The sequence below is a fragment of the Pan paniscus genome, chromosome 18 (assembly GCF_029289425.2).
Source record: "Pan paniscus chromosome 18, NHGRI_mPanPan1-v2.0_pri, whole genome shotgun sequence".
Taxonomy (NCBI): Eukaryota; Metazoa; Chordata; class Mammalia; order Primates; family Hominidae; genus Pan; species Pan paniscus.
In genome coordinates, this window is record NC_073267.2 from 67,499,113 (window position 1) to 67,527,000 (window position 27,888).

Genomic DNA, 27,888 nt, shown 5'->3' on the forward strand with positions numbered 1-27,888 from the left:
GCCTAGGCCTCGGTATCCCCCACCAGGTATGAGAGGGAGGAGTCTTCATTCTTCCCAGGCGGGGAGACCACGCCTTCCCTGCCTCCTCCCTCCGCGGGGGGTCGCGTTGGAGGTCACCCCCGCCCCCTAGGCGCTGGGTTGGGAGTGACGCGGGGTGGGCTGGAGAGGTTTCCTGCCGTCTGGGAAGCGTAAACGGACCGCCCACCTGTCGGGCCTCGGCCGCCCGCACCTGCTTGTGAGAAGCCTGCGGCTGGGGCACCGCCCCCGGTCCCCGCCCGGGTCCGCGCACTGGGAGCACACTGGCCCTTTAAGAGCGCGGCGGCCGCGGCGCGCGGGGAGGAGGGCTGGGAGCGCCCGGAGCCGCGCTGAACTCGCCGGGGACGTCGGGCGCCCGCTCCTTGGCTGGCTGGCTCGCTCGCTCTCTCGCTCGCTCTCTCGCTCGCTCTCTCAGGTCGGCTCCCTGCGCCTCCTCCCGGGACTGCTTGGGGACCCGGGCCCGGTCGGGCGCGGCGGCGAGCAGAATCCCCGTGCAGGAGGCGCGCGCTCCGGGCAGCGCCCGGCCCCGGGCATGGACAGAGGGAGCTGGGCGCGCAGGGGGCGCCGCGGGACCGGGCGGCCGGAGCGCTGAGCCAGACAAAGGCTCCGGAGTTGCGCTCGCTCTCGGGAGCCGGGCCCCAGGCGCTGGGCGCCGAGGCTGCGGAACCTCGCCGGGGGCAGCTCCGGCCGGCCCCCTTTCCCGCCGGCTGGTTCCGAGCTCCTGGACCTGACCTGCCCGCTTCTCCTCGGGCTTGGGAATTTGCCGAGGCGACCTAGGCGGCTCCGGCGGGGACCGGGAGCCCGAGGTCCGCGGCGCGCCTGCCGGGCCAGGAGCCAGGGAGCGTCGCAAGTTTCCAAGGCGCGTGCGAGGATCCGGCGTGCAGTGTTCCGAGCTGGGCTGGGCGCCGAGAGCATGGGCAGCGACCGGAGCGCGCCCGGACGGCCGGGCTGGACGGGCAGCGTCCTCGGCGACCGGGAGGAGGCGGCGCGGCCGCGACTGCTGCCGCTGCTCCTGGTGCTTCTGGGCTGCCTGGGCCTTGGCGTAGCGGCCGAAGACGCGGAGGTCCATGCCGAGGTAAGACCCCCGCCCTGCCCTTTGGCTGCGGGCTGGGGGCTTGGAGGGAGAGGCGCCACGTCCGCAGGCTGGGACTTGGAGGTGGAGGGAGCGGAGACGCGCCCCCTGTTCTGGGCCGTGGCGGGGAAGAAAGCGGACTTGGCAGTCTGCCCCTCCCCAGCTCGCCCTCTGCAGCGCACCTCTTCCCAAACCCTGGAGGGCGCAGGGCCTCGCTCCTCCCCGCTACTCCTACAGCCCTGTTCTGGGCACTGAGCCCCCACCCCGACCCCCTTACATTCAGCCTGTGTCCCGGGAGCCGCTTCCGCCGCCCCCAGCCCTTGCCTCCCCTCCTTCCTTCCCTCCAGGGCAGCCGATTCCTCGAGAGCCCGGCTGGCGCGCAGTGGCGCTCTTTGCGAGTGGGGAGGGGGCTGCTCTCGGGGACAGCCACAGGCGGAGCAGGAGCTGGGCGGCTGGGCAACTGCGCTCCTGCCCAGGTGGCCTCCCGTCTGGGTGATACCGAGCCGCGCACGGCGGGCCGGGATGGAGGCGGGGGGATGGGTGCAAACAGCTGAGGCAGCGGACTCGGGTTGCGGGGGCGCTTTGGCGACTTTCTGCGCTCTTGCGAGGAAGCCTAGGCACGCCCGGGCGGGGTCCTAAGGACGGACCCTGCCTCCCACAGCGCTTCCTCCCAACAGCGCCCCTACGCCGAAGCCCTGGATTGGAGAGGGTGGACCCCGCGCCTCTCTTCGCTAGGAGCCCGCTTGGCGTCCCTCCTGGGGCCCCGCTCTGGATGGGTCCCGCGGGTGACCAGGCGCGACATCCCGGCTAGAGCCGAGTCCAGCCAGCGCCCCAGCTCCATGGTGTCTCCCGAGCGAGGACACCGAAGGCGCCAGCTTTCTTGCCCCAGAGCAAGAGCAGGGTCCACTCTTCCCCGACTTCTAAGACCTGCGCCCTGCCCCAGATAGGCGGGGAGAGGAATTGGGCGGGGAGTAGGGAGAAAGAACCACCCCGGAGCCGCTTCTGAACGGTGCTCAGGCCTTGGTGCCCTTGGGCTGCCCGGGCTGCGGGCCTGAGCGCCGTTTCTATTTGCAGCTGGGCTGGTGCTCCCTCCCTGGCCCACGGCGGCTTTCCCACCTCTCCGGGCTGCCTGGGAGATTTTTCCGATGGAAGCTTGCCCTTCCCCGCCCTACTTTAATAAAAGCATAGAGGAAGGGCAGGGAATTCCTCCTGGGCTCGAGTTACACCTCCCAGCCATTTCCCCACCTGCTCTGCCCTCCCTCCCTGGCCTGGCCAGGGAGAGCTGAAGGAGGAGCCAGGCCCTGGTGGGAGGCAGGATAGGAGCCCCGCCCCGACCCAGTCTGGCCACCCTCCCCCACCCCATTCACACAGGCAGGAGGAGCTTTAGGGGGCTCCTGTTGGTGAGGATTATCCCTCAGCCTGTGACCCAAGTACTGGGCGGAGAGTGCCATTTGGGCCCACCTGCCACTCTGGGCTGGAGTGCCAAAGAATTTCAAGTCACAGTCCCACCATTGAGTTTCTAATCTACTTAGGGATGGCGTCTATACATAGGAAGCAGTGATGGAATTCAATGGCCGTGCATTGCTAATGGCATCCTAGCTGGCCAGGAGCTCAGGGGTGCAGGGACCTGTAGTTGGAGGGGCTTCACTCTCTCTCTCTTCTGCTTTTCCAGTTCCATCTCACCCCTACCCCAACTCCCCAGCTCAGGGAGTGCCCACAGCTCGATGCCGCCAGGGAAGAAGCCATGGTTGCATTATCACAAACCGTGCTCCTGATCTGGAGGTTGTGACTGTCCTGGAGCCCTACTCCTGGGGAAACACTTGGGTTGGACCTGGGCAGTGACTGGAAGAGACCCCGGAAGGTTTAAGGAGCCTTGAATGTTGGCAGCCATGCAGATAGAGGGCTAGAGACAGGTGGAGTGTCCCAGCTCCTACAGTTGGCTTTGGGTACAGGCTGCTTCTAGGGTCCCATCAGGTCTGGCCACATGTGGGCCCAAAGAGTCAAATGGCCTCAGCAGCCAGCCCATCTGCCGGGGGCTGTGGCCTCAGACTCCTGGGCCTGGCCTACACCCTGTGTTGAGCCTCCCTTCCTTGGAGAAGGGCTGGCTCTCTCATCCTCACCCCAGCATCCACACAGCCTCAGGCCTCCAGTAGGGTCACGGCTGGGACCTTCTCAGAGCAGCTTGGCAGTTGAGCCAAGGCCAGCCTCTCTCCACTTCCTCTCTTCCCTCCCAGGGTGGAAGCCACAGGACTTTCACAAGGCTGAGACATCAAGGAGCCTGGCATGTGCTAGGAACTGACAAACACCTGCAACCTGCCAGGCCCTAGCCCACTACTGAGCTGCCATGTCCTATCCCACATTCTCCCTTGGATGTCCAATCCCAGTCTGTAGCCATTCCGGGCCAGATCCCCACCTGGCTGAGGTGCTCACTGTTGTTCCTGCCCTGCAGGGCTGAGAGTCTCCAGGTTCAGCAGGGGAGCTCTTACCTCACCTGCCTCCCCCTACCCCCTCCTCCCAGGCACAATTCAGGTCCTCAGCCTGCTCTGTGGAGGTGACTCAGGCTGCCAGAGTTCACAGGGGTGGTGCCACCACCACCAAAACAGATCCACCCGCCTTTCCTGAACAGGCCCACGAGTATCTTCCTAGCCCCTACCCAGCCACTGAGTAGATCAGGCAGCGGGGGTGGGGGCGTTGGGAGGGGGTCAGCGTGAATTACCATTTTGACCTTCAGGTGAGCCACAGTCTTGGGCTTCCTGCGCTTCAGTCTCTACTAGCACTTCCATCCTGGCTCCGGGGGGGCCCCACTGGTCCCCTCTTTCTTTTAAACAGAGCAAAACTACAGATGCCATCTGTGCCCACCAGCTAAGAAAAGGGAGTTAATAGCGGGGCCTTGTCATTGGGAATCTGCAGAAGCTGAATCTTCTCCCCCTCCCCTCTTGTCTCTGCTTTTTACTCTGTTTTCTTGCTAGTAGTAAATCACTCCTCTCCATGCTCTGTCAAGACCCAGAGAGAACTGGTCTGATTGGCACAGCCAGGGACCTAGATCTCATTGGGCCATGCCCTTCACACCCAGCCCTTGCCATGTTTCCAAGTTGGGGCTGCCCTTGGGTCCAGCCAGTCATCTGTCTCCTTGCAGAGAACAGCCCAGTGTAAGCTCCTTGTCTGAGCAGTGTATTGGCCTGACCTTCCCATTGTGACCTCTGAACATAAATACCTCCTTTGCCCCACCCCAAGGGATGTTGATACTTAAAAGATATCCATGAATGTGGAGAGGAGCAACATGGAAATACACGCTATCCCCACCCCCAAAAGAAGACTTTCCCCAAAAGCCCAGTGCCCACTGCTATCTCTTATGCCCATTCAGGATGGCTACACTGCAGGCGTGGAAAAGCCCCTCCCTGCCGAGCGGTTTGTTCTGCTGTCCCTCTGTGGCCCTTTTGTTGTTTGGTCCAGATGTTCCCTTCCATCATCACTTCTGCCCTGCTGGGAGTTTGACCTCTGCCTCAGGCTAGCTGTGGTGGTCACTATGAGAACCACTACTTTCCAGATCAAATCAGAATGGGTATCCTCCATATCATCCCAAGGCTTAGGTGGCTCCCTGTCTTGGACACTCCAGCAGGAGCAATGCTTTGGTCCTGGAGATGTGTTTTCTGAGTCAGCAAAGACAGAGAGGGGTTGTGGACTCTGCTGCTATCTTTCTCCTTTACAAAGAGGGTCCTGGGAGAAGCCCACCATTGAGTGTGAGGACCGGGACCCTGAAGGTGGCTGAATGCTCCAGACCTGAGACACAGTAGGCACCATCTGGCTGGACAGCCCTGAGTGACGGCTCAGATAGGGCTGCTCCACAGTCAGACACAGGTTCCAGGGATTCCTGAGACCAGAGGCCATGGAGCTGGGCCTGGATCCCAGAGGCAAAGAGGGATGCCTCTTCCCTAATCCCATGGCCCTCGTGGGAATGGAAGAAAAAGTGGGAAGAGACCCAACTCAGCCTCCAGTGTCAGGACAGGTGGATAAGCCCCTGGTACCAGCCATTAGCCAGCCCCTGGAGATGCCCCCCATCCTGCTGCCATCGGCCGATGGTGATGCAGGCCAAGGTCTAGATCACCTCTCCAGGGCACTGGCACTGCCTTGTCCTTCCCCTAGGAGTGACTGTCACCCTGTAGGGGTGAGAGTCCAGCTCCACGTTCAGTGTTTCTGAGCATGGCACTTGATACATAGTGCACAACACGGTGGCCTACACCCTGTGTCCAGAGCCTCCCTGGCAAAATAGTGCAAAACAGTGACAGAAGCGAATGGCATTTACTGTTGGGCAAGTCGCTGAATCTGTATGAACTTCAGGATCTCTATAAAAAGGGAATAGCAATGGTCTATCTGCTTGATGGAGTTACGGGGAGATTCATTGCATTTATGTGCAAAACACTAAACGCTATGCACAATGCCTGGCACAGGGGGCCTAAGGAGGCGCAGGTGTTATTTTTGAGCACCTTCAACATACTTGTGTCTGTTGTGGACACAGACTAGGGATGTTTTGTAAGCGTTTTCACATTTAATCCTTGTATTAACCCTTCAAGTGTAGATGCTGTCATTACTCAATCTACAAAAGAGGAAACTAATACTGTGAGTTGAGAGAAATGACCCCCGCATTCCATAGCCAGGGAGTGGCAGAGCTTGGATTTGAACCCAGCTCAGTCTGGCCTGGAGCCCAAGTTCCCAACCCCCATGCGGGGTTGAAGGCTACAGGTCAGAGCCTAGGGTGCCATCCTGTGGAAATTCCACCAGGCAGAATTCTGCTGGGCCCGATCCAGGTAGGAAAGAGGTTTCTGAGGTGGAGCCAGGGCTGCCTGAGCTGTGTGAGCCAAAAGCCCTCCCCCGGCCCACCCAGCCTTGTCCCCATCTGTCCAGCCACCCAAGCTCTGCCCTGTGGACAGCCCCGTCTAGGAGGCAGCACCTGCAGGGAGGTTTCCAGGTGAGGACCCAAGGCCGGGCCCCCAGCCAGGCCCGAAACTCCTGGCTAACAGAGGCCTCTTCACCCCGCCCACTGGCCAGGGAACCCGGTTGTTTTTTCCTCCAAGTTAAGGAGTGTGGGGCAGGCTGGAAGGCTGCTGGGTAAAGAAGTGGTCAGACCTCAAGACGTCTTCCTCCTTCCTGCTTCTCCTGCTGGACTTCCCCACCACCCAGAGTCCCAGCCCCCACCTGCAACTCGCTTTAAGACCCATGGGAGGGAGCAGATTTAATCCCAAACTAAGCATGTGTGTCCTAGAACTGCTGAAATGTGGACCATGCTGCCTCTAAAGGTAGTGAGCAATCCACCAAGGATGACCTGGCTCGATGCCGCCTTTTTTTTTTTTTTTTTTTTTTTTGAGACAGAGTCTCGCTCTTGTGGCCCAGGCTGGAGTGCAGTGGCGTGATCTCGGCTCACTGCAACCTCCGCCTCCCGGGTTCAGGCGATTCTCCTGCTTCAGCCACCCGAGTAGCTGGGACTACAGGCGCCGCCACCACACCTGGCTAATTTTTTGTATTTTTAGTAGAGACAGGGTTTCACTGTGTTAGCCAGATTGTCTCAGTCTCCTGACCTCGTGATCTGCCCGCCTCGGCCTCCCAAAGTGCTGGAATTATAGGCGTGAGCTGCCATGCCCTGCCCATGCCACCTTTCTTTACTGGCCTTGGGGGTAGTTGCGCCATCAGCGCTCTCAACGCTGCTTGGTGGGTTGGAGTGATGATCTTGGCCCTATTTTGCAGAGGAGGGAACTAAGGCTCAGAAAAGTTATCCTAGCCGTCTTCCGTTGCTGGGAGGCCTGTTGTGTGGACTAGCAGTCAGGACCAAGGGGCAGCCTTCGGGGGCTGACTTCCGCTCAGCCTGAGGAAGAGCTAACAGTCCTTGCTGTCCAGAGAGAGAATGGGGGGCCTTGAGTGGCAGTGAGCGCCCCCTGTCTGCAGGATACAGGCTGATGAGTTTTTGGCCAGCTGTAGTCCGTGGAGGCCTGGCGGGTGGCTGGGCTTGGTGGTATTGGGGCCACCCAGCTGGTGAATGGACTCTTGGCTCAGGTCCGCTGATCCAGGTGGGCCCTGTGGGCCTGGAGTGTGCACTCTGCCTTCTGCAAGCTCCCTGGCTCCTCCAGGACTCGTCCCATTCAGCACAGGCTCTGTGCCTAGTGGCTGGGAGTACAGAGCTTGGCACAGCCTTGGCCTGCTCCCTAGAGCCCTCCATACCAAGACTATAGGGTAGGGGAGATGGGCATGGTAAGGACCTCACAAGGCCACAAAAGGTCCGGGGGCCGGATCCATCGCTGGCAGCCTTGACAAGGCTTCTTTTGTGCCTGGCTGGGCAACTCTGCCTGGGTCTGCTCAGATTGCAGACAGAACCTGGGTGACAGAGACAAAGCAGAGCCCAGTAGAAAGTGTCCTTATCGCCTGGGGTCTGATAAGGGCCCCGGGGAGGGGGCTGCCAGCCAGCTCCACAGATCTGAGTGCTGGAGGAGCTGGAAGGGCCGGCTGGGGCGGCTGCAGCAGACGCTTGCCCCCTCCCCCACCCCACTCCCACTCCCCCACCGCGGCGGCTGCTCACTGCACAGTATTGATCTAGTGGCTTCTTACACCAACCCTCTCGGCAGCCAGTGGGGGAGGGTGGACTGAGATGGCCCAGCGCCCAGACCCGGCCAGAGATGTTGGGTGTGGGGAGGATTAGGCACCCTTCCCCGTGCTGTGCTGGGCACTGCTCCTGAGAAAGGTCCAGTGTCCCCAGCCTGAGGCTAAGAGGAGCTGGTGATACTTCAGAAGCAGCCTGGTCCGATAGCCCCAGCTCCAGCCCAGATCAGCTCTGGGACCCTGGGTGAGGCACTCACTATCTCTGAACCTTGCCGTCTGTATTATGGGAATGGTCACAAATCTACCCTTCAGGAGTGGCTGTGAGCATTCAGTGGGGGCTGGAATGGGTGGCTGGCCCATGCCAGACTCAGGTGCTGCGGTTATGACCTCTCCTGTGTGCCAGGGGTCAGGAACCCCCCTTCTGACTCCTGGTGGCCCATATCTCCTTGCCACTTACCTGAAGTGTCAATAAATACTAATGGGATGGGGTCTGGAAGTCAAGAAAGAAATCGGCCAGGCGTGGTGGCTCCGCCTGTAATCCCAGCAATTTGGGAGGCCAAGGCAGGCGGATCACCTGAGGTCAGGAGTTCGAGACCAGCCTGGCCACTATAGTGAAACTGTGTCTCTACCAAAAATAGAAAAATTAGCTGGGAATGGTGGCGCATGCCTGCAGTCCCAGCTACTCAGGAGGCTGAGGCAGAAGAATTGCTTGAACTCAGGAGGCAGAAGTTGCAGTGAACCAAGATCATGCCACTGCACTCCATCCTGGGTGACAGAGCGAGACTCCGTCTCAAAAAAAGAAAAGAAATGGCTGAGAGAACCACAGTGGCAGGTGCCCCCCACAGCAGCCCACACCTGAAGCTGCAGAAGGGAGGGGCCCTCATGGCCCCAGAGCCCTCCTTCCCTCCCATTGGACAGTGGCCTTGGTGGCAGAAGAAACCAAGTCCTGCTTCAAATTCTGCCCTACTCTGCCACTTACAAGACTTTCTGAGCCTCAGTTTCCTCACTTGAGAAGCAAAGCTTCACCCGCTTGGCTCACCCCACCTGTGACTCTAGGTGACAGGAAGAGATTCCTTGTATTAGGGACAGTTTTTACAGTCACCAGGAGGAGCAGCAAGGGCTTGAACACTGGGATTGCGAGTCATGACCTAGGGACTCATCTGCGCCTTTTGCCCAGTGGCAGCAGAGCAGTTCAGCAAGCTCCCCACGCTGCCCACCTGGAGGCAGCAGCACCTCTGGCCCACCCCCGCGTCCCCGCCCCCTGCTGTCTCTTCCCTCCTGTGTTCCCCTGAGCTTGTCCCACTTAGTGTGGCAGGAAGGTGCCAGGAAACTTCTTCCTGGACCCTGGGGAAAGGAGGAAGCTCACAGTCCTATGGGTGGTATTGCTGCCACCCGGGCAGATTTTTGGGCACTTGGCGTTCAGCCACCCTGAGCACACTTTCACCGGTCAGGCACGCTCTGTCAGCTTCGCCTTGTTATCCAGAGGTTTGGGTGGTCTGCGCCAAGGCCGTGTTTCTGCCTACCACCCCCCAGCTTCCCCAATCACTGCCCAAGGGGTGCCCCCATCCTCAGCCTCTGGCTCTTCACCCCAGGTGGCTGAGGGTTCAAGCTTGGCTGATAGCGAGATGGAAGCTCTTGACTTCCCTGGAACTCAATACTGTTTCTCTGTGTGGAGGGTCCATAGTGCCCTTGGGACCCTCCTGGCAGCCCCTGAGCTGGCCCCGGGGTTGAAGGGGCCCCTCTGCCAGTCTCTGGAGCTCTTCACTGCAGACAGGCCAGCTCCCTCGCTTTCCTCCCCAGGGCCCCAGCCTGATCCTCCCCCACCCTCCCCTCCTGTCGCTCCGCAGATACCGCTAATCAGCCCCTCCATGGCCCATGATTGCGCTCCCAGAGATATTTTTACCTTATGCAAATAGGTGATGTAGAGGTGCCCTCATCTGCCGGCAGCCAGTCCCCCGCCACTCCCCCGGCCTCCAGCTGCATTCCCTTTGCCGTTAGAGCTGGCTGAGCATCATGGCCTCGCCTTCTAGATCTCCCTAAGCACCTTCAGGGAAATTGTCCTTTAAGGATGGTGGATCTGCTGCTCCACACCTTCCAGCACAGGAGCCTTGGGAGAGGTTTCCCGTGCTTGGGAAGAACAGGGAGGGTACCCACGACATTGCCAGTATCTTATTGAGCTGTGGGAATGTGCCCTGGGCCAGAGGTGCGGAGTGCTAGTGGAGGGGCCCTAGGGGCCTCCTGCCTCCCTCCACTCTGGGGTCCTGGTGGAGCCTGGCCCATCACCAGTCTTGGGAAGTCCAGACCCATCAGCCCTCTTGGTCAATGATGGGTCAAGGAGGCCGAAGGCTGCCTGCCCCAGGGACAACCACACAGGCCTCTGGTCTCTGTCATTTGCATGTTTGTCGAGCACCATCTGCTGCCCAGGGTGGTGTCAGGCACTAGCGTGCACTTTACGATTCCTCCTCACAGGAACCCAGGAGATGAGGCAGGTCGTGGTGCAACCCCCCTTTTACTGATGACCGACTGAGAGATAAGGAGGTGGAGTGACACCTCGGAAATAGCCAAGCCAGGGTCTGCCTAGCTCCACCTGTCCCCAGAGCTGGTGGTGGTTTCTCAGCTCTGCATTTCCACCTCATTGCTCTGGGGCTGTTTCCCGGGTCCTGAGAGGCCTCAAAGCTGTGGCTGCGCATCCAGTCTGCGACCCTGGCAGCTTCTCCATGCTGCCTCTCCTTGGGTCAGCAGCTGCTCCGTCTATTGGCAGCCTGGGTACCACTGAGCTGGCCTGCCCAGCCACACCAGGGACCTGGCCGGGTGCCAGGGCTGGGCTGGTGGATGGTACCAGAAAGCAGGTGCCTGAGGTATTAGATGTAACACTGGTGGCAGGCAGATATGTGAGTGTGATCTGGCCAGCCAATATGGCTGTCAGCCTAAAGCAACCACCGTGTCCAGCTACTGCCCTGCTGCCTGGGCCCTCGGGGTGCAGCCCTCACCTCCCAGAGCACTCAGAGTGCCAGCCTTAAGGGCTTCTCACTCTGGAGACCCCCAGAGACCCAGACAAGTCAGACACAGACACTTGCAGTGTCCAAGGTCCAGGGCAGCCCCTGGCCTCTGCTCACTGCCTCCCATGGCGGTCACCGTGCTCTTGAGGGCTTGAGGACATGAAGCAGGCAGGGCAGAATCCCCTCTCTACCACAGCTCGGCCTGGCTCTGCCCTCTGGCTTGGCCGTGCAACCTGTGGGGTGTGGGTTCCTTGTTTTATAGGTGTGTTGGGTCTCCCAGGGAGACTGTAAGTTCCTGAAGGCCAGGATGCCTCAGCCTAGTCCTCCCATGGCCCCCAGCTGGCACAGAGGGTGTTCAGAAACATCTGGCAGGGTGGGTGGTGGATGGATGAGAAGACTTGCCAAGCAAGCCCTAGAAAGGGAAGGGCACACCCATTGTGTACCAGCTTTTTCCAAGGCTGTTTTCCTCAAACCTCACCCCTCAACAGCCCATGGTTCCCCATTCTATAGGTGAGGAAGCTGGGGCCCAGGGAGAATAAAGAGTTTGTAGCAGAGCAGGGACTGGGCTTCAGGCTTCTGTCCTGCCCTTGAGCCTGGATGGGTACCTGCATCTGTCCACTCCTTCCAGGAGATTTAAGGTCTTTGGGGAGCAGTGCCAAAGAGTGAGGCCTCAAGAGGTCCTGAATCCTTTTGGGTCCTTGGCCTGGTAGGGGCCCACCCCAGAGGGGCTAGTGCAGTTGTCAGCTACTGTGGACACAGCTTCTGTCCTAATGGGGGAAGACAAATAGCAAACACCTAATTGAAATATACAGTGCATCAGATGGGTGATAAGCATGGGAGGAAGGAGGGGGTGCAGGGTATAGCTGATGGGGCCTTTTTAACGTGTCAGAGAAGACCTCTTAGATAAGGTGGTATTGAAACAGCGACCTGAAGAAAATGAGGATGAAAGCCACACAGTTGTCTGGCGGGAGAGTGCATCAGGCAGCAGAGGCAGGAAGTGCAAAGGCCCTGCGGCAGGAGCATGCCCAGCTGGGGTGGATGGTGGTGAGGTCCAGCTAAGGTGGGGTGACAGTGAGGGCCTTGTGGCTCTTGTACAAATGGCTTTTCCTTTGCAATGGGAAATCTTCAGAGGGTTCTAAGCAGAGGATTGACCAGACCTGACCTGGCCTTTGTTCTGGCTCTTATGTGAGGAGGGTGCTGAGGCTCACACGGTCACCTGGGCAGGAGGTGATGACGGCTCAGATAGAGCAGCGGTGGTGGAGGTGGTGGGAAGTGGTCGGCACAGGCTGTGCATGTTTGGAGGTAGCAGTGCCAGGACCTACTGACAGAGTTGCGGCTTCTTTGCAGAACTGGCTGCGGCTTTATGGCTACCTGCCCCAGCCCAGCCGCCATATGTCCACCATGCGTTCCGCCCAGATCTTGGCCTCGGCCCTTGCAGAGATGCAGCGCTTCTACGGGATCCCAGTCACTGGTGTGCTCGACGAAGAGACCAAGGAGTGAGTTCCCCCCACCATCCAGACCCCACAGGCACCTGCCTTCCATCTGGCCTGCTCTCAAGAGGGCTCAGCATGTGGAGTTTCCAGAAAAGAGTGGCCTAGATAAGAGATGCCAAATGGTTTGATCCTCCATGTCACTTCTGATTGGTTGGAGTGGCTGCCCAAAGCCTTGTATTGAGAAAGCTCCAGGGGCAGAATCCAGGTCTTAGCAGTAAGAAGCACAGTGATTGATTAGTGATGTCTGACATGGCCAGGGGAGTGTGGAGGTACAGTACAGGAGCTGTGGAAGGGAAATCGTAGCTAGGCATGGCTATGAATCTAACAAGTGACATGACCTAAAGCCATGTCCCTGAAAACAATGCACAGAGCATAACGTATCCAGGACAGAAGGCCTTGAGCGAACCCTCCATTACTGGGTGATAAGGAGAGAAGGGCTCACCTTGACTGAACCACTCCTGGGCACTCAGTCTTCCAATACAGGCATTTTGCCCATTTTACTGGAAGTTGAAGCTGACAGTCCCCCATCCCCACTGTGTCATAGGAGGGGCGGCTGGGAAGCCCGGAAGTGGCGGAAGTGGCAGTGCCAGAACAGGCAGGTGTGTGGAGGGGAGGCTCCGTGCTCACCCCTCTGTGTCCATGTCCCAGGTGGATGAAGCGGCCCCGCTGTGGGGTGCCAGACCAGTTCGGGGTACGAGTGAAAGCCAACCTGCGGCGGCGGCGGAAGCGCTACGCCCTCACCGGGAGGAAGTGGAACAACCACCATCTGACCTTTAGGTAGGGGGCTCAGCTGCCCAGGGAAGCATCTGCCCCTCGGCAGGCCGAGCCTCAGGCCTCCTTTCCCAGAGCCCACCTCGGCGCCCAGCCTTAACAGTCCAGCCCGCTTTCACGCTGATGAGACCAGCCACACACGCCAGGCAGTCTCCCTCGAGGGAAGGTCAGGACACTTCAAGCTACTTCCACCCTGTCCTCCCCCACCCCCCACCTCCCTGCAGGCAGGGGCTGGCCTCACTGGGCACAGCTGGGCTACTGCCCCAGCACAGACTGCGGCAAGGGATGGGGGATGGCTGGGGTGCAGGAATCCAGGCATCCATCAAGTGAACAGACAGCAAGTCACCTGCAGAATCCTTGGATCAGGGGCCCTCATCCTTTTTGCTGAGTTCTTGAGCAAGAAAACCCTCCAGCCAAGGGTGCCTTGAGCCATGTGGTTGTCCCCAAGGGCTCCCCTTCTTGTTCCAGTCTGGCTCTGTCCTGACTCCAAGCTCCATCTCCCAAGGAAGAGTGGTTCCCATGGTCACTTAGACCTCAAGCCCCCAGAGTGAATTCAAGGTCCAACCAGCTAAAATATTCCCTTCAGGTTTAATGTCTAGCACACAGAGCTGAATCTGATTTATATAGGTAAGAGCAGGCCTCACCATACGTCATCAAATGCAGTCTCTGGCTACAACTTACTTCCTCTAATCCTCACTGGAACCCTGTGAAGAAAGTACCACACACACACACACACACACACACACACACTCTTTTCTAACTTAACAGATAAACTGGAAATCGGCCAGGCATAGTGGCTCACACCTGTAATCCCAGCACTTTGGGAGGCCAAAGTGGGTGGATCAGCTGAGGTCGAGAGTTCGAAACCAGCCTGACCAACATGGAAAAACCCCGTCTCTACTAAAAATACAAAGTTAGCCAGGTGTGGTGGTGCATGCCTGTAATCCCAGCTACTTGGGAGGCCGAGGCAGGAGACTCACTTGAACCCGGGAGGTGGAGGTTGCAGTGAGCCGAGATTGCGCCACTGCACTCCAGCCCAGGTGACAGAGGAAGACTCCATCTCAAAAAGAAAGAAAGAAAGAAACTGGAAATCAGAGAGTCACTTACCCAAGGTCACACAGATACTGTTAGAGCCAGGCCTTGAACTCAGGTCTGCCTGACCCTGGAGCTCAACATTGAGAACTGCTCAGCCTGTTTCCCAAACCACTCATTTGCATCCCATTTTCTAGGTCTTTCCCCCAGCCACATAGCACCTGTATTTTAGTTTACTTAATGTCTCTCTTACTTAAAATCAGTTTATTTGCCACAATGCAATCTTAATTTAATGATATCTTCATGATCTCCTGGATTTGACAAATTCAAATTATGATTTACATCAAAGCAAACTGCCAATTGATAATGACGGGCTTGTTGGTGACCTTGCGTGCACTCTTGGGAACATGCCAGCAGAGGATAGTAGGCCCTTGGCCCTGCATCCGCTCACTCATCTCCCACCCACCCCCAGCATCCAGAACTACACGGAAAAGTTGGGCTGGTACCACTCGATGGAGGCGGTGCGCAGGGCCTTCCGCGTGTGGGAGCAGGCCACGCCCCTGGTCTTCCAGGAGGTGCCCTATGAGGACATCCGGCTGCGGCGACAGAAGGAGGCCGACATCATGGTACTCTTTGCCTCTGGCTTCCATGGCGACAGCTCGCCGTTTGATGGCACCGGTGGCTTTCTGGCCCACGCCTATTTCCCTGGCCCCGGCCTAGGCGGGGACACCCATTTTGACGCAGATGAGCCCTGGACCTTCTCCAGCACTGACCTGCATGGTGAGGACAGCTGGCCAGGGTGAGGGGCAGGGCAGGTGGCCCCGGAGCTGGGCAACAACACCCTGCTGAGTGGGTTCAGCAGCCGCGGGGCTGGGAGGAGAGAGTTCCCCTGTGTTTGTCTCCGGATCACTACACTCAATTTCAGTCTGTTGTCCCACCATCTCCAAGGGGAGGCGAGAAAGGATGATTGTACCCATTTCTCAGATGGGGTTGTTGTAGGCCGAAAGAGCTCAGCCTCTTCCAAGAGGGAAGCAAGGGCAGGCTCTCTGGCAGCCTCAGCCTGGAGGGTCCAGGGTGATTGGGTCCTGGGACTGGCCACAGCTGACTGTGCTGCCCTCCTTCTCTCCCCAAAAGGAAACAACCTCTTCCTGGTGGCAGTGCATGAGCTGGGCCACGCGCTGGGGCTGGAGCACTCCAGCAACCCCAATGCCATCATGGCGCCGTTCTACCAGTGGAAGGACATCGACAACTTCAAGCTGCCCGAGGACGATCTCCGTGGCATCCAGCAGCTCTACGGTGCGTGGGCTGTGACCAGCGGGCTCTGCATGCCGCTCTCAAGTCCCTGGCCAATGAGGAGTAGGCATTGCTGCCATCCCCATTTTGTAGATGAGGAACCCAAGGCTCAGTGAGGATTAGTGACTTGCCCACATCATTTGGGGAATAAATGGTGGTACTGGAAATGAAACCCAGGGCAGGCTGCCTCCAGGGCCTGGGCCTCACTCGAGGCTGTGGCTGCAGGCTAGAGGCCTTGAAGGGACACAGGTTCTTCATGACCCTCCTCTCCTCCTCACCCTTGGCAGTATTCTTACTAGACCACAAGTGCCTGGGGGATCCCAGGACCCGCCCCCTCCCACCGTCACTCCCAGCCTGAGCCTGTCACAGCTCTGTCCACAGTGCTGCTGGTTTGTCACTTCCCAGTGGCTTTGAGGAAGTGCCACCCCCCCACCCAGGGCCCACCCGAGAAAGTCTCCAGCAGTGAGGTCCCCTGGGCCAGTTCGGTGGGCCAAGGCCTGCACTCGGTGCCCACACCGAGCCCTCCTCGGGGCTGGCAGCTCCTGCCGTGCTGGGCACTTGATGGGCACCCCTTGCTGCATCCCCAGCAACTTGGAAATGCAGAGTCCAAAACGCCTGAAGCCAGGGCCTGGAGCCTCTGCTGGAGCAGGCTGACATCCCAAGGGGAATGTCCCCAAGGGGACATGCAGGCAGACACCCTCAGGAGCACAGTGACCCAAGGTCAGTGTGGGGAGGTCGAGGAGGGGCTAGAAGGAGGAGGACCCAGGTCCCACCGAGGATGGAGGCAGGTGTTGGGGAGGGGTCTGCTGTAGATGGACAGGATTTTACTTTCCGCCTGGGTGGGCCTGTGCTGGGGGCCCCGGGGCCCAGGGTTCTGAGTAGGAACACAGACCTCACTTCTGAACCCCTGCCTCTCTGCAGGTACCCCAGACGGTCAGCCACAGCCTACCCAGCCTCTCCCCACTGTGACGCCACAGCGGCCAGGCCGGCCTGACCACCGGCCGCCCCGGCCTCCCCAGCCACCACCCCCAGGTGGGAAGCCAGAGCGGCCCCCAAAGCCGGGCCCCCCAGTCCAGCCCCGAGCCACAGAGCGGCCCGACCAGTATGGCCCCAACATCTGCGACGGGGACTTTGACACAGTGGCCATGCTTCGCGGGGAGATGTTCGTGTTCAAGGTCTGGCCCCGCCTCCCATGCCTGTCCCTGAGCCTTTTCCCTGGCTGCTCTGGGCCCCCTGTCCCACCCTCACTCAGCAGGCCCGGGGGAGCCATTAAGCCCTCAGCTCTAGATGGCGAGGAATCCAGCCCAAGAGGTTGAGGGACTTGCCCAGGGTCACACAGCAAGCCCTGGTGCCAGCTCCCCAGCTCAGGGCTCTGTTTCTGTGTAGCCCTGGCTTTCCAAGCCACTGCCTGCCTCAGTATCTCAGTGTCCTCCCCTTGGGCCCACCCTCACCTGGGAAGGGGTGGTTTGAGGATGGCACCTCTCCCAGCCAAGGCAGCTTGCCTGCGCTGCCCGCTCATACCATGCCCTCCCCAGGGCCGCTGGTTCTGGCGAGTCCGGCACAACCGCGTCCTGGACAACTATCCCATGCCCATCGGGCACTTCTGGCGTGGTCTGCCCGGTGACATCAGTGCTGCCTACGAGCGCCAAGACGGTCGTTTTGTCTTTTTCAAAGGTGAGCAGAGGTAGGGTTAGAGGGTTGGGCACGCCTCCTGCCATGACCTCTGACCCTGCTGGATCTGAGAGAAGAGGAGGTGAAGGGTTGCATTGCATGTCTGGTCCTGTGCCCCCACTGTGGGCTCACTCTGGGAGGATGAGGACACGGCAGCAAGGCAGGACGGGAGGAAGATAGAGGCTGGAGGCAGGGTTGGACCTGCAACCCGGAAGTGCCTGGCCACCTTGTGCAGCACAGGGCTCAGCCCTGCTTCCCTCTGTCCTTGCCTCTTTGCCTCCTGCAGCCCCATCCTCATAAGAACGGGTGCCCCCAGCCCACTCCGGGGCCAGATTTCTGTGGTCTGTCTGCAGAGACGAGGTCTTGCAGGGCAGCGCCCTGTGATGGATCCACCAGGGCTCTAACCCCACTGTCCTGAGCTTCAGTGAGGCAGGAGCTCCCTGAGGACAGGGCTGGCCCCAAACTAAAAGCAGGGAGCCCTGGGCCACACACTGTGAGGGCTGCAGGTGTGCTCCAGGGACACAGCCCCCAGACCCAGAGGCCAGGCAGCCCCCTCCCCATACAAGAACTATATGTGCGGGGGTGGATGTGCACATGGAAGCGAGGGCTGTGAGTGGCATGTGGCGTGTATGGGTGTGAGCGGGTGACTCTTGCTCATGGGAACAAGTGTGCCTCAGGTATCCATGAGTGCAGCGTGTGATGCGCGGGTGACCTCATTGTATGTTGTCTTGAATATGTAGAGGGGTGTGAGTGTGATTTTGTGGGCCCAGAAGAGCATTCTTTTCCCGCACACACCCCTCAGCCCCAGGCCTGACCTCACTGTGCCTGCCACCCCTCCTGTAGGTGACCGCTACTGGCTCTTTCGAGAAGCGAACCTGGAGCCCGGCTACCCACAGCCGCTGACCAGCTATGGCCTGGGCATCCCCTATGACCGCATTGACACGGCCATCTGGTGGGAGCCCACAGGCCACACCTTCTTCTTCCAAGAGGACAGGTGAGCAGTGCATCCCTCCCCTAAGGGGAGAAGGCCCCAGCTAGGCCCCCCTCAACCTCAGGCCTACCCAGAAAGAATACACTGCCTGTGGGGAATGGGTCCTGGCCCAAGCAGGATCTCTAGGTCCACAGCCTGGTGCTTTTGTTCACAGGTACTGGCGCTTCAACGAGGAGACACAGCGTGGAGACCCTGGGTACCCCAAGCCCATCAGTGTCTGGCAGGGGATCCCTGCCTCCCCTAAAGGGGCCTTCCTGAGCAATGACGCAGGTACCTGGCCAGCCCCTCCCAGTTTGCCCAGCACCTAATATCCCCTGCTACACACACCACAGGGCAGGGCTTGCCCAAGGTCACCCAGCACTGTGATGGTGTGTATGGGTGACACGCTGTGTCACGCTCTGGGCTGGGAGCTTACCTAGCTTGACACCCTGGTCCTTCCTGCATAGTTAAAATTCCCTTTTTACAGACAGGCAAACTAATAAACCAGAGAGCTTGAGCAGAGTGCCCCAAATTCCACAGCCAGGAAGGTGCGGAGTCAGGATTCCAGGCCAGTCCTGCCTGCGTCCGGAGCTGGAGCTTGGAACTGCCCTGATGCCCACAGAGTCCAGGCAATCCCAGGGGAGCCTTGAGCCTGAGTGGGGCAGGCTTGGCTCAGAGTGTTAGGGGTGAAAATCCTCCCAGGGCATCACTCATCTACCTACAAGGAAAGCCCTGTCTCTGTCATTATAACCAAGAGACAGGGAGCTGTGCCTCTTCTGTTTCTCTAGCAAGGTGTCTAGTGCATTTAAGAAAAACCAGCCAGGTGTAGTGGCTCACGCCTGTAATCCCAGCTCTTGGAGAGGCCGATGCGAGAGGATCGCTTGAGTCCAGGAGTTCGAGACCAGCCTGAATAACATAGTGAGACTCTATCTCTACAAAAACAATTTTAAATCAGCCAGGTGTGGTGACTTGCACCTATAGTCCCAGTTATTTAGGAGGCTGCGGTCGGAGGATTACTTGAGTCTGGGAGGTCAAGGCTGCAGTGAGCTGTGATCGCGCCACTATACTCCAGCCTGGGTGACTCAGGGAGGACCTTGCCTGCTTTGCCAGTGCTCAGGCCAGTTACGCAGCTTCTGTATGTGAGCTTGGCACTCTGCAGCCGCTCTGATCTCTTGTGCTCACCCCTTGATTGAAACCTGGCCCTGCCTGGTATTGATGGGATGCTGGCAAGGTGCCCAAGGCCAGAGAGCCAGCCCAAGGCAGCACCAGGTTCCTTCCGCTCTAGAACAACTGCGGGGTGCTGTGTGGCCTTGAGCAAGACCCCGAACCTCTGTGGTGTGAGGTGAAGCCAGTTCTGGGAAGGGGCAGCAGGATCCCTGACTGCAGCCCCCAACCCAGCAGGCTATAGGACCCTTCCAGGCCCTGCCCCAGCTAATGTCAGTCTGGTCAGGAAGCCCAGGGTTCTAGTCGTACCCTTAGCCCAAAGCCCTCTGAGCCTCAGTCTGGCTCCTGCAAGTTGAGAAGGGGCAGATTTGAAAATACTCAGGGAAGCAAATGAGAAGAAGGGTGTTTTGAAGCCCTCAGCATGTCCTGGCCTTTGATGGTTCTCACTGGTGGTTCGGCTCAACCTGAAGCCACTCTGGCCTCCTTGCCCCTGCAGCCTACACCTACTTCTACAAGGGCACCAAATACTGGAAATTCGACAATGAGCGCCTGCGGATGGAGCCCGGCTACCCCAAGTCCATCCTGCGGGACTTCATGGGCTGCCAGGAGCACGTGGAGCCAGGCCCCCGATGGCCCGACGTGGCCCGGCCGCCCTTCAACCCCCACGGGGGTGCAGAGCCCGGGGCGGACAGCGCAGAGGGTGACGTGGGGGATGGGGATGGGGACTTTGGGGCCGGGGTCAACAAGGACGGGGGCAGCCGCGTGGTGGTGCAGATGGAGGAGGTGGCACGGACGGTGAACGTGGTGATGGTGCTGGTGCCACTGCTGCTGCTGCTCTGCGTCCTGGGCCTCACCTACGCGCTGGTGCAGATGCAGCGCAAGGGTGCGCCACGCGTCCTGCTCTACTGCAAGCGCTCGCTGCAGGAGTGGGTCTGACCACCCAGCGCTCCTGCTAACGGTGCTCAGGGGGCGCCTGTGGTTCTGAGATGGCTCCCAGGGGCTCCCTCCGCCCCCAGGTAGGGGCCCCTCTCAGCCCTCACACACCCTGTCTGCCCCGCCCTCATTATTTATGTCCAGGTGTTTGTTTTGTTTTGTTTTTGGCACCTTACTTGACCATTTGTTTCTGTTTCCCCGACTGGGGCAGGGTGTTTAGAATTTTCTAAATGTAGTTCTGCTCCAGACAGGGAATTAGGCCCCCATCGTCCTCTGGCTTGGCCACAGCCAGGGGAGCAGAGGGGCAGAGGCCCACATTGGAAGAGCAGCACCTCCTCAGCCTGAACCCCAGGGCTGTAACTGCCAGGCTCTCTTTGCCCAGTTGGAGACTGTCTGGCCCCCCGGTCCCCTCCTTCCCAAGTGAGTCTCTCTGGGCCTTAGGAAGAGCCTTCCACCCAGGGGCAGCCCCAGGCCAAAGGGGACCTTGGAAGGGAGGTGGGCCGTGGCCCTTGAGTCCCCGTTGAGGCTTGGTTCCTTCCCAATCCAGTGGACTTCCCAGTCCACTTCTGACAGCCTCAGTGACCCTGGCTCCTTGTGCCAGAGAACCCAGCCCACCCCCGGCAGCAGCTCCCAGCTCCCACCTCCCCTTGGGCCCACACCTCCTTCCCTCTCTGGAGAAAGGGCCCTGGGCCTGCCTCACCACGGACCAAAGGGAGTCTGCCAGGGCCCCTCTCCCCAGGGAAGCAGCAGCCTCGCCCCTGGCAGAGATGCCTCCCTGAGCTAGAACCCTCTGTTCCTTCCCTGTGCCTCCTCCCTCCCTCTCCGACTCACACCACTAGCCTCAGGGGTCTGAGCTCCAGCTCCTTTGGGCTTCAGCTGCCAGTGTCCTGAGCCCCAGGGAGAGGGGGCTGGTGGGTGCCTAGGCCTGGGCAGTGGATGGCCGTGAATGGGTGCCCACAATGTCCAGCACTGGGCATGAGGGGTTCCTCCCCTCCAGCTCCCTGTGCCCCCAGGGTCCTGGGAGGAGAGACACTGGTGGGGATAGGCCAGCCGCGCATCAGACTGTGAACCCCATGAAGGAGCCCTTTGTGGCCTAAGAGGCTGCCCTCCTGCGCTCAGCCCTGAGGACAGATGCCTCCTTCCTCTTTTCCTTCCCAAAGCAAGCAGGAGGCCGTGGCTGCTGTGGGAAATGGTACTGTACAGCTGGCTCTGCTTCCCCATGGCCCTGAGCGAGTGGAGTCTGCCACCCAGGATCCCCAAGGCACTTTGAGGGGGAAGGATTCTGCTGGCCTCTGCGAGTGGTTTCTTGTGCACTGGCACCAAGTGCGGGTCCGGCAGCTTCTGCCCCCTGCAGAACCGGAGAGCCAGCTAAGGGGTGGGGCTGCGGGGGTTCCGTGTCCACCCCCATACATTTATTTCTGTAAATAATGTGCACTGAATAAATTGTACAGCCGGCAAATGTGTCCTTGTTTGTAAGGCCTTGGGCTGGAGCCTCCAGCTGGAAGGGCGTGCAGGTGGTGGGGGTCCAGCCCATGCTAGGGTTAGGGGGCTTGACCTCAATGCCAAGGAGACCTTGTTCCAATTCCATGGGGGCTCCTTCCCGATGGCTCTTGGAAACTATGCCCTGGGAGGGGCAGAGCTTAGGGCTGCCCTCAAGAGTCCAGAAGAGGGAGAGGCAGGGCACCTGGGGTCACCCTGCCGGGGTGGGGCAGGGAGGGAGCATGGAGTTAGTTTGCCGTTTGTTCCTGCTGAGAAAAGACAACTGAGTTTGCCACAAGCCCTCCCCGTCTAGGAGTGGAGGAAGAGCCAGGCCAGTCCTCCCAGGCTGGGTTCTGAGCACTGACGGGAGCCCAGAGCCAGGCACAGAGAGAGATGGGAAATGGTGGCACTTTCATTCCAAAGGTTCCCTTCCCCACACATGCTGCTCAGAGTGGCAGGCACCCAAGACCTGCCCTTTCATCTTTGAGAAGCAGAAAATCCCACCCAGGCCTGTGCAGGGTGCAAGTGATACCCCAGGAGGGCAGGAGACTGAGGTGTCACCGTCCCTTGAGTCTGAGCATGGCTGTGGACCCGGGAGGTCCTCCTTAGCCCCCACATCCATGCTCGTGGCCAAGCCTCTTAGGTACTAGCCTGAGCCCTCAGGAAAGTGATGATTTGCTGCAGTAGGGGTCGCACCCCCACCACGGAGCAGGCCAGGCCTCTGCAAGTCCTCAGGCAGGGTCGTTCCGCCTGTTCCAGGCCCAGCTCCCACTCCCACAACCAGTCCCATCCCGTCCCGCCCCTTCCTCTCTTTGTGTTGAAACTGGCTGGGGAGAGTAGGAAGTGCTGGCCCTTGGAAACCTCGAAGGCCTCTCAGGCTCATCTAGGAAACAGCCGGTGAGCTCCCCCACCACAGGGGCCTTGGTGGCAGCAGGGGGGATTCCAAGCAGCCGCCATCTTGTCAGCTTTCCTGTGGCAGAAGCCACGGGGTCCCTCCCGGGTCTGCCTCCTACCTGAGTCCCTAGGGTCCCCCAAAAGCCCAGAGGTCGCCGGGCAGGTGGAGGGCAGTGTCGGGGCCCAGGGATGAGAGGAGAGTTTGAAAGGCCTTGAGTCAAGCCCTTCCTCAGAGCCAAGGCCAGGGGAGAGAGTTGGCAGAGGCCTCAGCTCCTCAGGAAACTGCCTAAAGAGGCTTCCTCCCCCAAGCTTGCTGCTAAAATCTCAGAGGCCCAGTGGCTGAAGGCACGGCCCATCCGAGAGTCCTATCTATCCTTGCGAGAGCCCTATCTATCCTTGCGGGGGGGCTTTGCATGAGGAAGGGTGGGCGGGGCAGCTAGGCCCTGACTCCCCCACGTCCAGAGAGCCCAGATCCCAGGCCTGCCTGAGGCCTAACCCCCGTCCCTTCTCCCCAGGATTAAACAGGAGCCTGCACCTTTAAATCGTTTTTTTGTTTGTTTGTTTTTTAATGTGACTGTAACCTAAACTCACCTTGGGCCCCTCACAGCCCCCATTCCCTCAGCACCCTTTTTTCCTTTACATTTTTACTAATTCCCAGCTGCAAAAACTAAGACATTAAAGATAAGCAAAAAGAAGAAAAGTCTCAGTTGCCATAATCTCTCAGCCTGTGTTGACAATTTGACATGTTTCCTTACAACTTTATTTTCCTGCATTTGCAAAGCTTGGAGTTTTAGAGTCTAAAACATCCAGTGCCTGAGCCCTGGTGCTGCAGCCTGTGGGAGGTGGACAGAGGTTGCTGGGTGGCTGCAAGGTGTTGGCAACCTTGCAGGCAAGGGCCTGGCACTGGGCACGTGCTAAATGTGTGATTGTGACCCCAAGGCTCACAAGCTCCCCATCTACATTTTACTCAGGAGAACAGAGGCTCAGGTGAAGTGACTTGGCCAAGGTCACACAGCTAGGAAATGGCCATGCCAGGATTAGGACCCAGCTGGACCAACTTGCACCACAGTCCAGCTCTACCCGACCCTGGTGCTGCCGGAGCATCGGGACAGGGGCAAGGTGGCCCCTGCCCATCAGCCTTCCTCCCCGCACATTCTATGCATCGAAGACCCCAGGGCCACCAACAGAGCCTTCTTTCAGGCCGGGGCAGGGGCTGAATTGGCTGCTTTCTCCCCCTTCAACTTGGCAGAAAAGCCTTTTTGTTGTGGCTCACACAGAGGCCATTCTCCTCCGGCTCACGGGAAGGAATGCCGGCTTCCTGCGCATCCACAGTGCCCAGGCCACAGTGGGGTCCTGCATGTAGGTCCCAGAGGAGCCCCTCCACACCCTCCAGCCCTGCCTCTGGGGACTTCAGCTCCCAGACTTTCTTCCTTACCCTTGACAATTTGAGGAACCACACAGGGAGGTAGGGGACAGCCCCCCTCGGCTACCTCGGTAAATGCCGGGGATTTTAAGCCTCACAGCACTTTCAAGACGCAGCAGTTCCACCCTCAGCTGACTTCTCAAGTGGCCTCATGACCCACAAAGTGCTGGCAGAGGCCCCTGCCAGGCTTCTCGCCCTGTCTCAAATGTCCCCTGCACTTGCCTGCCTCTATGCCTTTCCTTACACCGTTCCCTCCCCTGGAAAACTTTTCCCTGTACATCTCATCCTGTGCAAATGGCATAGACCCTTCAAGACCCAGTGTGTGGCTTCCGCCTCCCAGCTTCCTGCCTGCCTTCCTCAAGGCGGTTGTTTCCTTCTGCCTCTGGCTCCACAGCACATGGATCTCCTCAGCTCTAGCCCAGCCTGCCCCTTGTTCCAGGCACCCAGACACTGACCATGGCTCCATCACTCAGGGTGGGGGTGCGTCCTTGGGCAAGTACCTCCACCTCACTAAGCTGATTCCCCACCCGTACAATGGGCACGCAGGCATGCCTATTCCATCATGTGGCTTGGTGGAGCTGATGCTTAGGAACACGTACAACAGCTCCTGGCTTGTGAAAGGCTCTCGATGGTTCATTACCAATATCCTTACTCTAAGTGCAGGTACCTGGTAGGCACTGGGGTGGTGTCTGTTTCCTGCCTGTGGGATGGGGTCACAGGTCGGCCAGCCTGAGGACAGGTGCCTGGGAAGAGTGACATTCCTGTCCCACCCGCTTCCCTCCCAGCTGCCGAGGCCTCACCCCACTGGGCCCTGGGGACAGGGCTGCCCTGCCCCAGCTCCTCCCTCACCGAAGCACTTGCCCTTCTTCCCAGACTCTGGGCTCCAAGCCCCAAGCTCAGGTTTCCTCTCCAAGCACCTCTGACACCTCCCATCCCCACGTCTTTCACCCACTCCAGTCTTCGCCAGAAATAGCCTTGCAACTCCCCTCCACTGACAGTCAAGCTCAGAGGCCTCTCTTGGACAAATAATATTACTCCCCTCTCCACACGGGTCACAGCATGATTTCTTAATGGGATCAACTGGATTCCATTTAAAACTGTTCAGAAACAGGGCAAGGTGGTGCATGCCTGTAGTCCCAGCTACTCAGGAGGTTGAGGCAGGAATTCGAGGCTACAGTGAACTATGACCATGCCATTGCACTCCAGCTTGAGTGACAGAGCAAGACCTCGACTCTTAAAAAAAAAAAAAAAAAAAAGAGAGAGAGAGAAAGGCTGGGCATGGTGGCTCACGCCTGTAATCCCAGCACTTTGGGAGGCCGAGGCAGGTGGATCACCTGAGGTCAGGAGTTCAAGACCAGTCTGGCCAACGTGGTAAAACCCAGTCTCTACTAAAAATACAAAAATTAGCCGGGTGTGGTGGTAGGCGCCTGTAATCCCAGCTGCTCAGGAGGCTGAGGCAAGGAGAATTGCTTGAACCTAGGAGGCGGAGGTTGCAGCTAGCCCAGATCTCACCACTGCACTCCAGCCTACGCGACAGAGCAAGACTGTCTTAAAAAAAAAAAAGTCAAACTAAAAATATTTGAAAGAGATTTATTCTGAGCCAAATATGAGTGACCAATGGCCTGTGACACAGCTCTCAGGAGACCCTGAGAACATGTGCCCAAAGTGGTCAGGGCACAGCTTAGTTGTATGCATTTTGGGGAGACATGAAACATCAATCAAATACAGTTAAGATAAACGTCAGTTTGGTCCAGAAAGGCAAGACAGCTCAAAGTGGGGGCTTCCAAGTTATACATAGATTTTAAATTTTACTGCTTGGCAATTTGTTGAAAGAGTTATTATCTATAGAAAGGAATGTCTGGGTTGCAATAAATGGTTGTGGAAACCAAGGTTTCATCATGCAGATGAAGCCTCCAGGTAGCAGGCTTTCCGAGACAGTGGATTGTAAACTTTTTTTTTTTTAATCAGACTTGAGATCTGTGTTGATGCTAAATGCTGGTTGGCTTTTCCTGAATTCCAAAAGGGAAAAGGGTATAAGGAGGCATGTCCGACCCCCCCACCCTTTCCATCATGGCCTCTAGCAGTTTTTCAGGTTAACTTTGGAGTGCCTTTGGCCAAAAGGAGGGAGCCCATTCAGATGACTGGGGGGAGGGGGCTTAGAATTTCATTTTTGGTGGAAGAAAGGAAGGAGGAAGAAAGGAAGGGAGGGAGAGAGAGAGGAAAGGAAGGAGGAAGAAAGGAAGGGAGGGAGAGAGAGAGGGAAGGAAAGAAGGAAGAAGGGAAAGAAGGAGAAAGGGAGGGAGAGAGAGAGGGAAGGAAAGAAGGAAGAAGGGAAAGAAGGAGAAAGGGAGGGAGGAAGGAAAGAAGGAAGGGAGGAAGGGAAGGTGGGAGGGAGGGAGGGAATAAAGAAGGAAGGAAGGCCGGAGGGAGGGAAGGAAGAAGGAAGGAAGGAAGGAAGGAAGGAGGGAAGGAATTCCTCTGAGCCAGTGACGCAGCACTATCCTACAACCTGTAGACTCCAGCCTAATCAATGTCTCTTTACAAATGGGGATACTGAGGCCTGGAGAGGGGGTTGATGAGGCCATAGTCACCTACTGTTTGAACTGTGTCTTCTGATCCCCAGGCAGGACTCTCCTCCCACCCTCCCCTATCTTACCCCCCCACCCCCGACCTCCCCCCCCCCATGGAGGACCCCCCCTCATCTGTTCTTCTGCAGAACCAAGGGCAGTGGGTTGTGATTAATTCAGCTTTCCTGATAAAGGGCAGTCCTGTGCTTCCTGGAGCACGAGTTTCCAGCGGCTAGTGAGGAGGAGCTCTGCTTGGCCTCCCCTCCCTCTGCCAGTGGCCCCTGCGTTGTCCTGTAAGAACAACCCCCCCCTCCCTCTCAGTGCATGGACTCTGGCAGAGCTGACTGCTCACCCAGTGGTGGCTGGATGGGCTTGTGCCCCAGGACCAGCCAGCAGCCCCCGAGTGCCTGGTGCAGGGGTAGGGAGGAAACCCAAGCCTAGCCCATCAGGGCCTCCCTGGGACTTTTCCTGGAGCCCCTGGGAGAGAGAAACCTGTGTCCACTGGGATTGCTGAGCTCCTGGGATGTGAGCCTGGAGCCCTTGACAGGTCATCTTGCCCCCACAGGGAGAGAGCCTGCCCCGGAGCGAAGCCAGTACAGAAGAAAACTAAGCCTTGAAGTGGCACAGAGCTGTGGAAAGGGATCATCTGAGCACCTGGATCCAGCCGTGCCTAAAGGCTCGTGGCCCGACTTTGCAGTTTCATGTACTGATCAACTCACTTTCTGAAGCCAGTGTGAGCTGTCAGGTTCTGGTTTGGTTTAGTTTTTTTGTTAGTTTTTTTGTTTGTTTGTTTGTTTTTTGTTTGTTTGTTTGAGATGGAGTCTCACTCTATTGCCCAGGCTGGGGTGCAGTGGCACGATCTCGGCTCACTGCAGCCTCCACCTCCCAGGTTCGAGTGATTATCCTGCCTCAGCCTCCCGCGTAGCTGTGACTACAGTCACACGCCACCATGCCCACCTGGCTAATTTTCTTTGTTTCTTTTTTTTTTTTTTTTTTTTTGTATTTTTAGTAGAGACAGGGGTTTACCATGTTGGCCAGACTGGTCTTGACCTCCTGACCTCAAGTTATCTGCCCGCCTCAGCCTCCCAAATTGCTGGGATTACAGGTGTGAGCCACCATGCCTGGCCCCAGTTTGGTTTGGTTTTTAAATTTTTGCCTTGACGATGTCCTAGGGTAGCTTGAGTTCCAAATTCATGCCTCCCTTCAGGCATTTTTATTGGCCACCTAAGACTCCTCAGGAGCTTGCCAAACTCCAGGACCACAAGGCGCCCATCTCTTCATCCGTCAAAAGTATACTGAGAACCAGGGTTCCCTCTGGGGTCTCTGGCACAACCCCACAGTTGCTCTTCGCAAGAGGCCCTGGGGATCAAGTAGACAAAGGGTGGAAGGTAGGGGGTGGGGCGAGGCAGGAGACATCAAGTTAACTGTTACGTGGGCTTTTTTGTTTGTTTGTTTTGAGACGGAGTCTCGCTCTGTCTCGCAGGCTGGAGTGTGGTGGTGTGATCT

At 58.4% G+C, this 27,888-nt stretch overlaps 1 protein-coding gene across 1 annotated transcript; it reads left to right on the plus strand.

Annotated features, from left to right (window-relative positions):
* Nucleotides 1–335: 335 nt before the first annotated feature.
* Nucleotides 336–21,478, plus strand: MMP15 (matrix metallopeptidase 15). Its single transcript, XM_003823712.6, has 10 exons — nt 336–1,111; nt 12,040–12,188; nt 12,834–12,962; nt 14,461–14,768; nt 15,123–15,284; nt 16,203–16,456; nt 16,817–16,955; nt 17,796–17,946; nt 18,098–18,213; nt 19,583–21,478. The coding sequence occupies exons 1-10, from the start codon at nt 950–952 to the stop codon at nt 20,020–20,022; spliced, it is 2,010 nt and encodes a 669-aa protein (XP_003823760.3). The 5' UTR covers nt 336–949; the 3' UTR covers nt 20,023–21,478.
* Nucleotides 21,479–27,888: the final 6,410 nt, after the last annotated feature.

Bases quoted from the DNA above. Each gene is read 5' to 3' on its own strand.
- MMP15 (XM_003823712.6), top strand. From the start codon at position 950: ATGGGCAGCGACCGGAGCGCGCCCGGACGGCCGGGCTGGACGGGCAGC. The intron at 12,189-12,833 runs GTGAGTTCCCCC...TCCATGTCCCAG, and splicing joins CTCGACGAAGAGACCAAGGA to GTGGATGAAGCGGCCCCGCT. The intron at 15,285-16,202 runs GTGCGTGGGCTG...GCCTCTCTGCAG, and splicing joins TGGCATCCAGCAGCTCTACG to GTACCCCAGACGGTCAGCCA.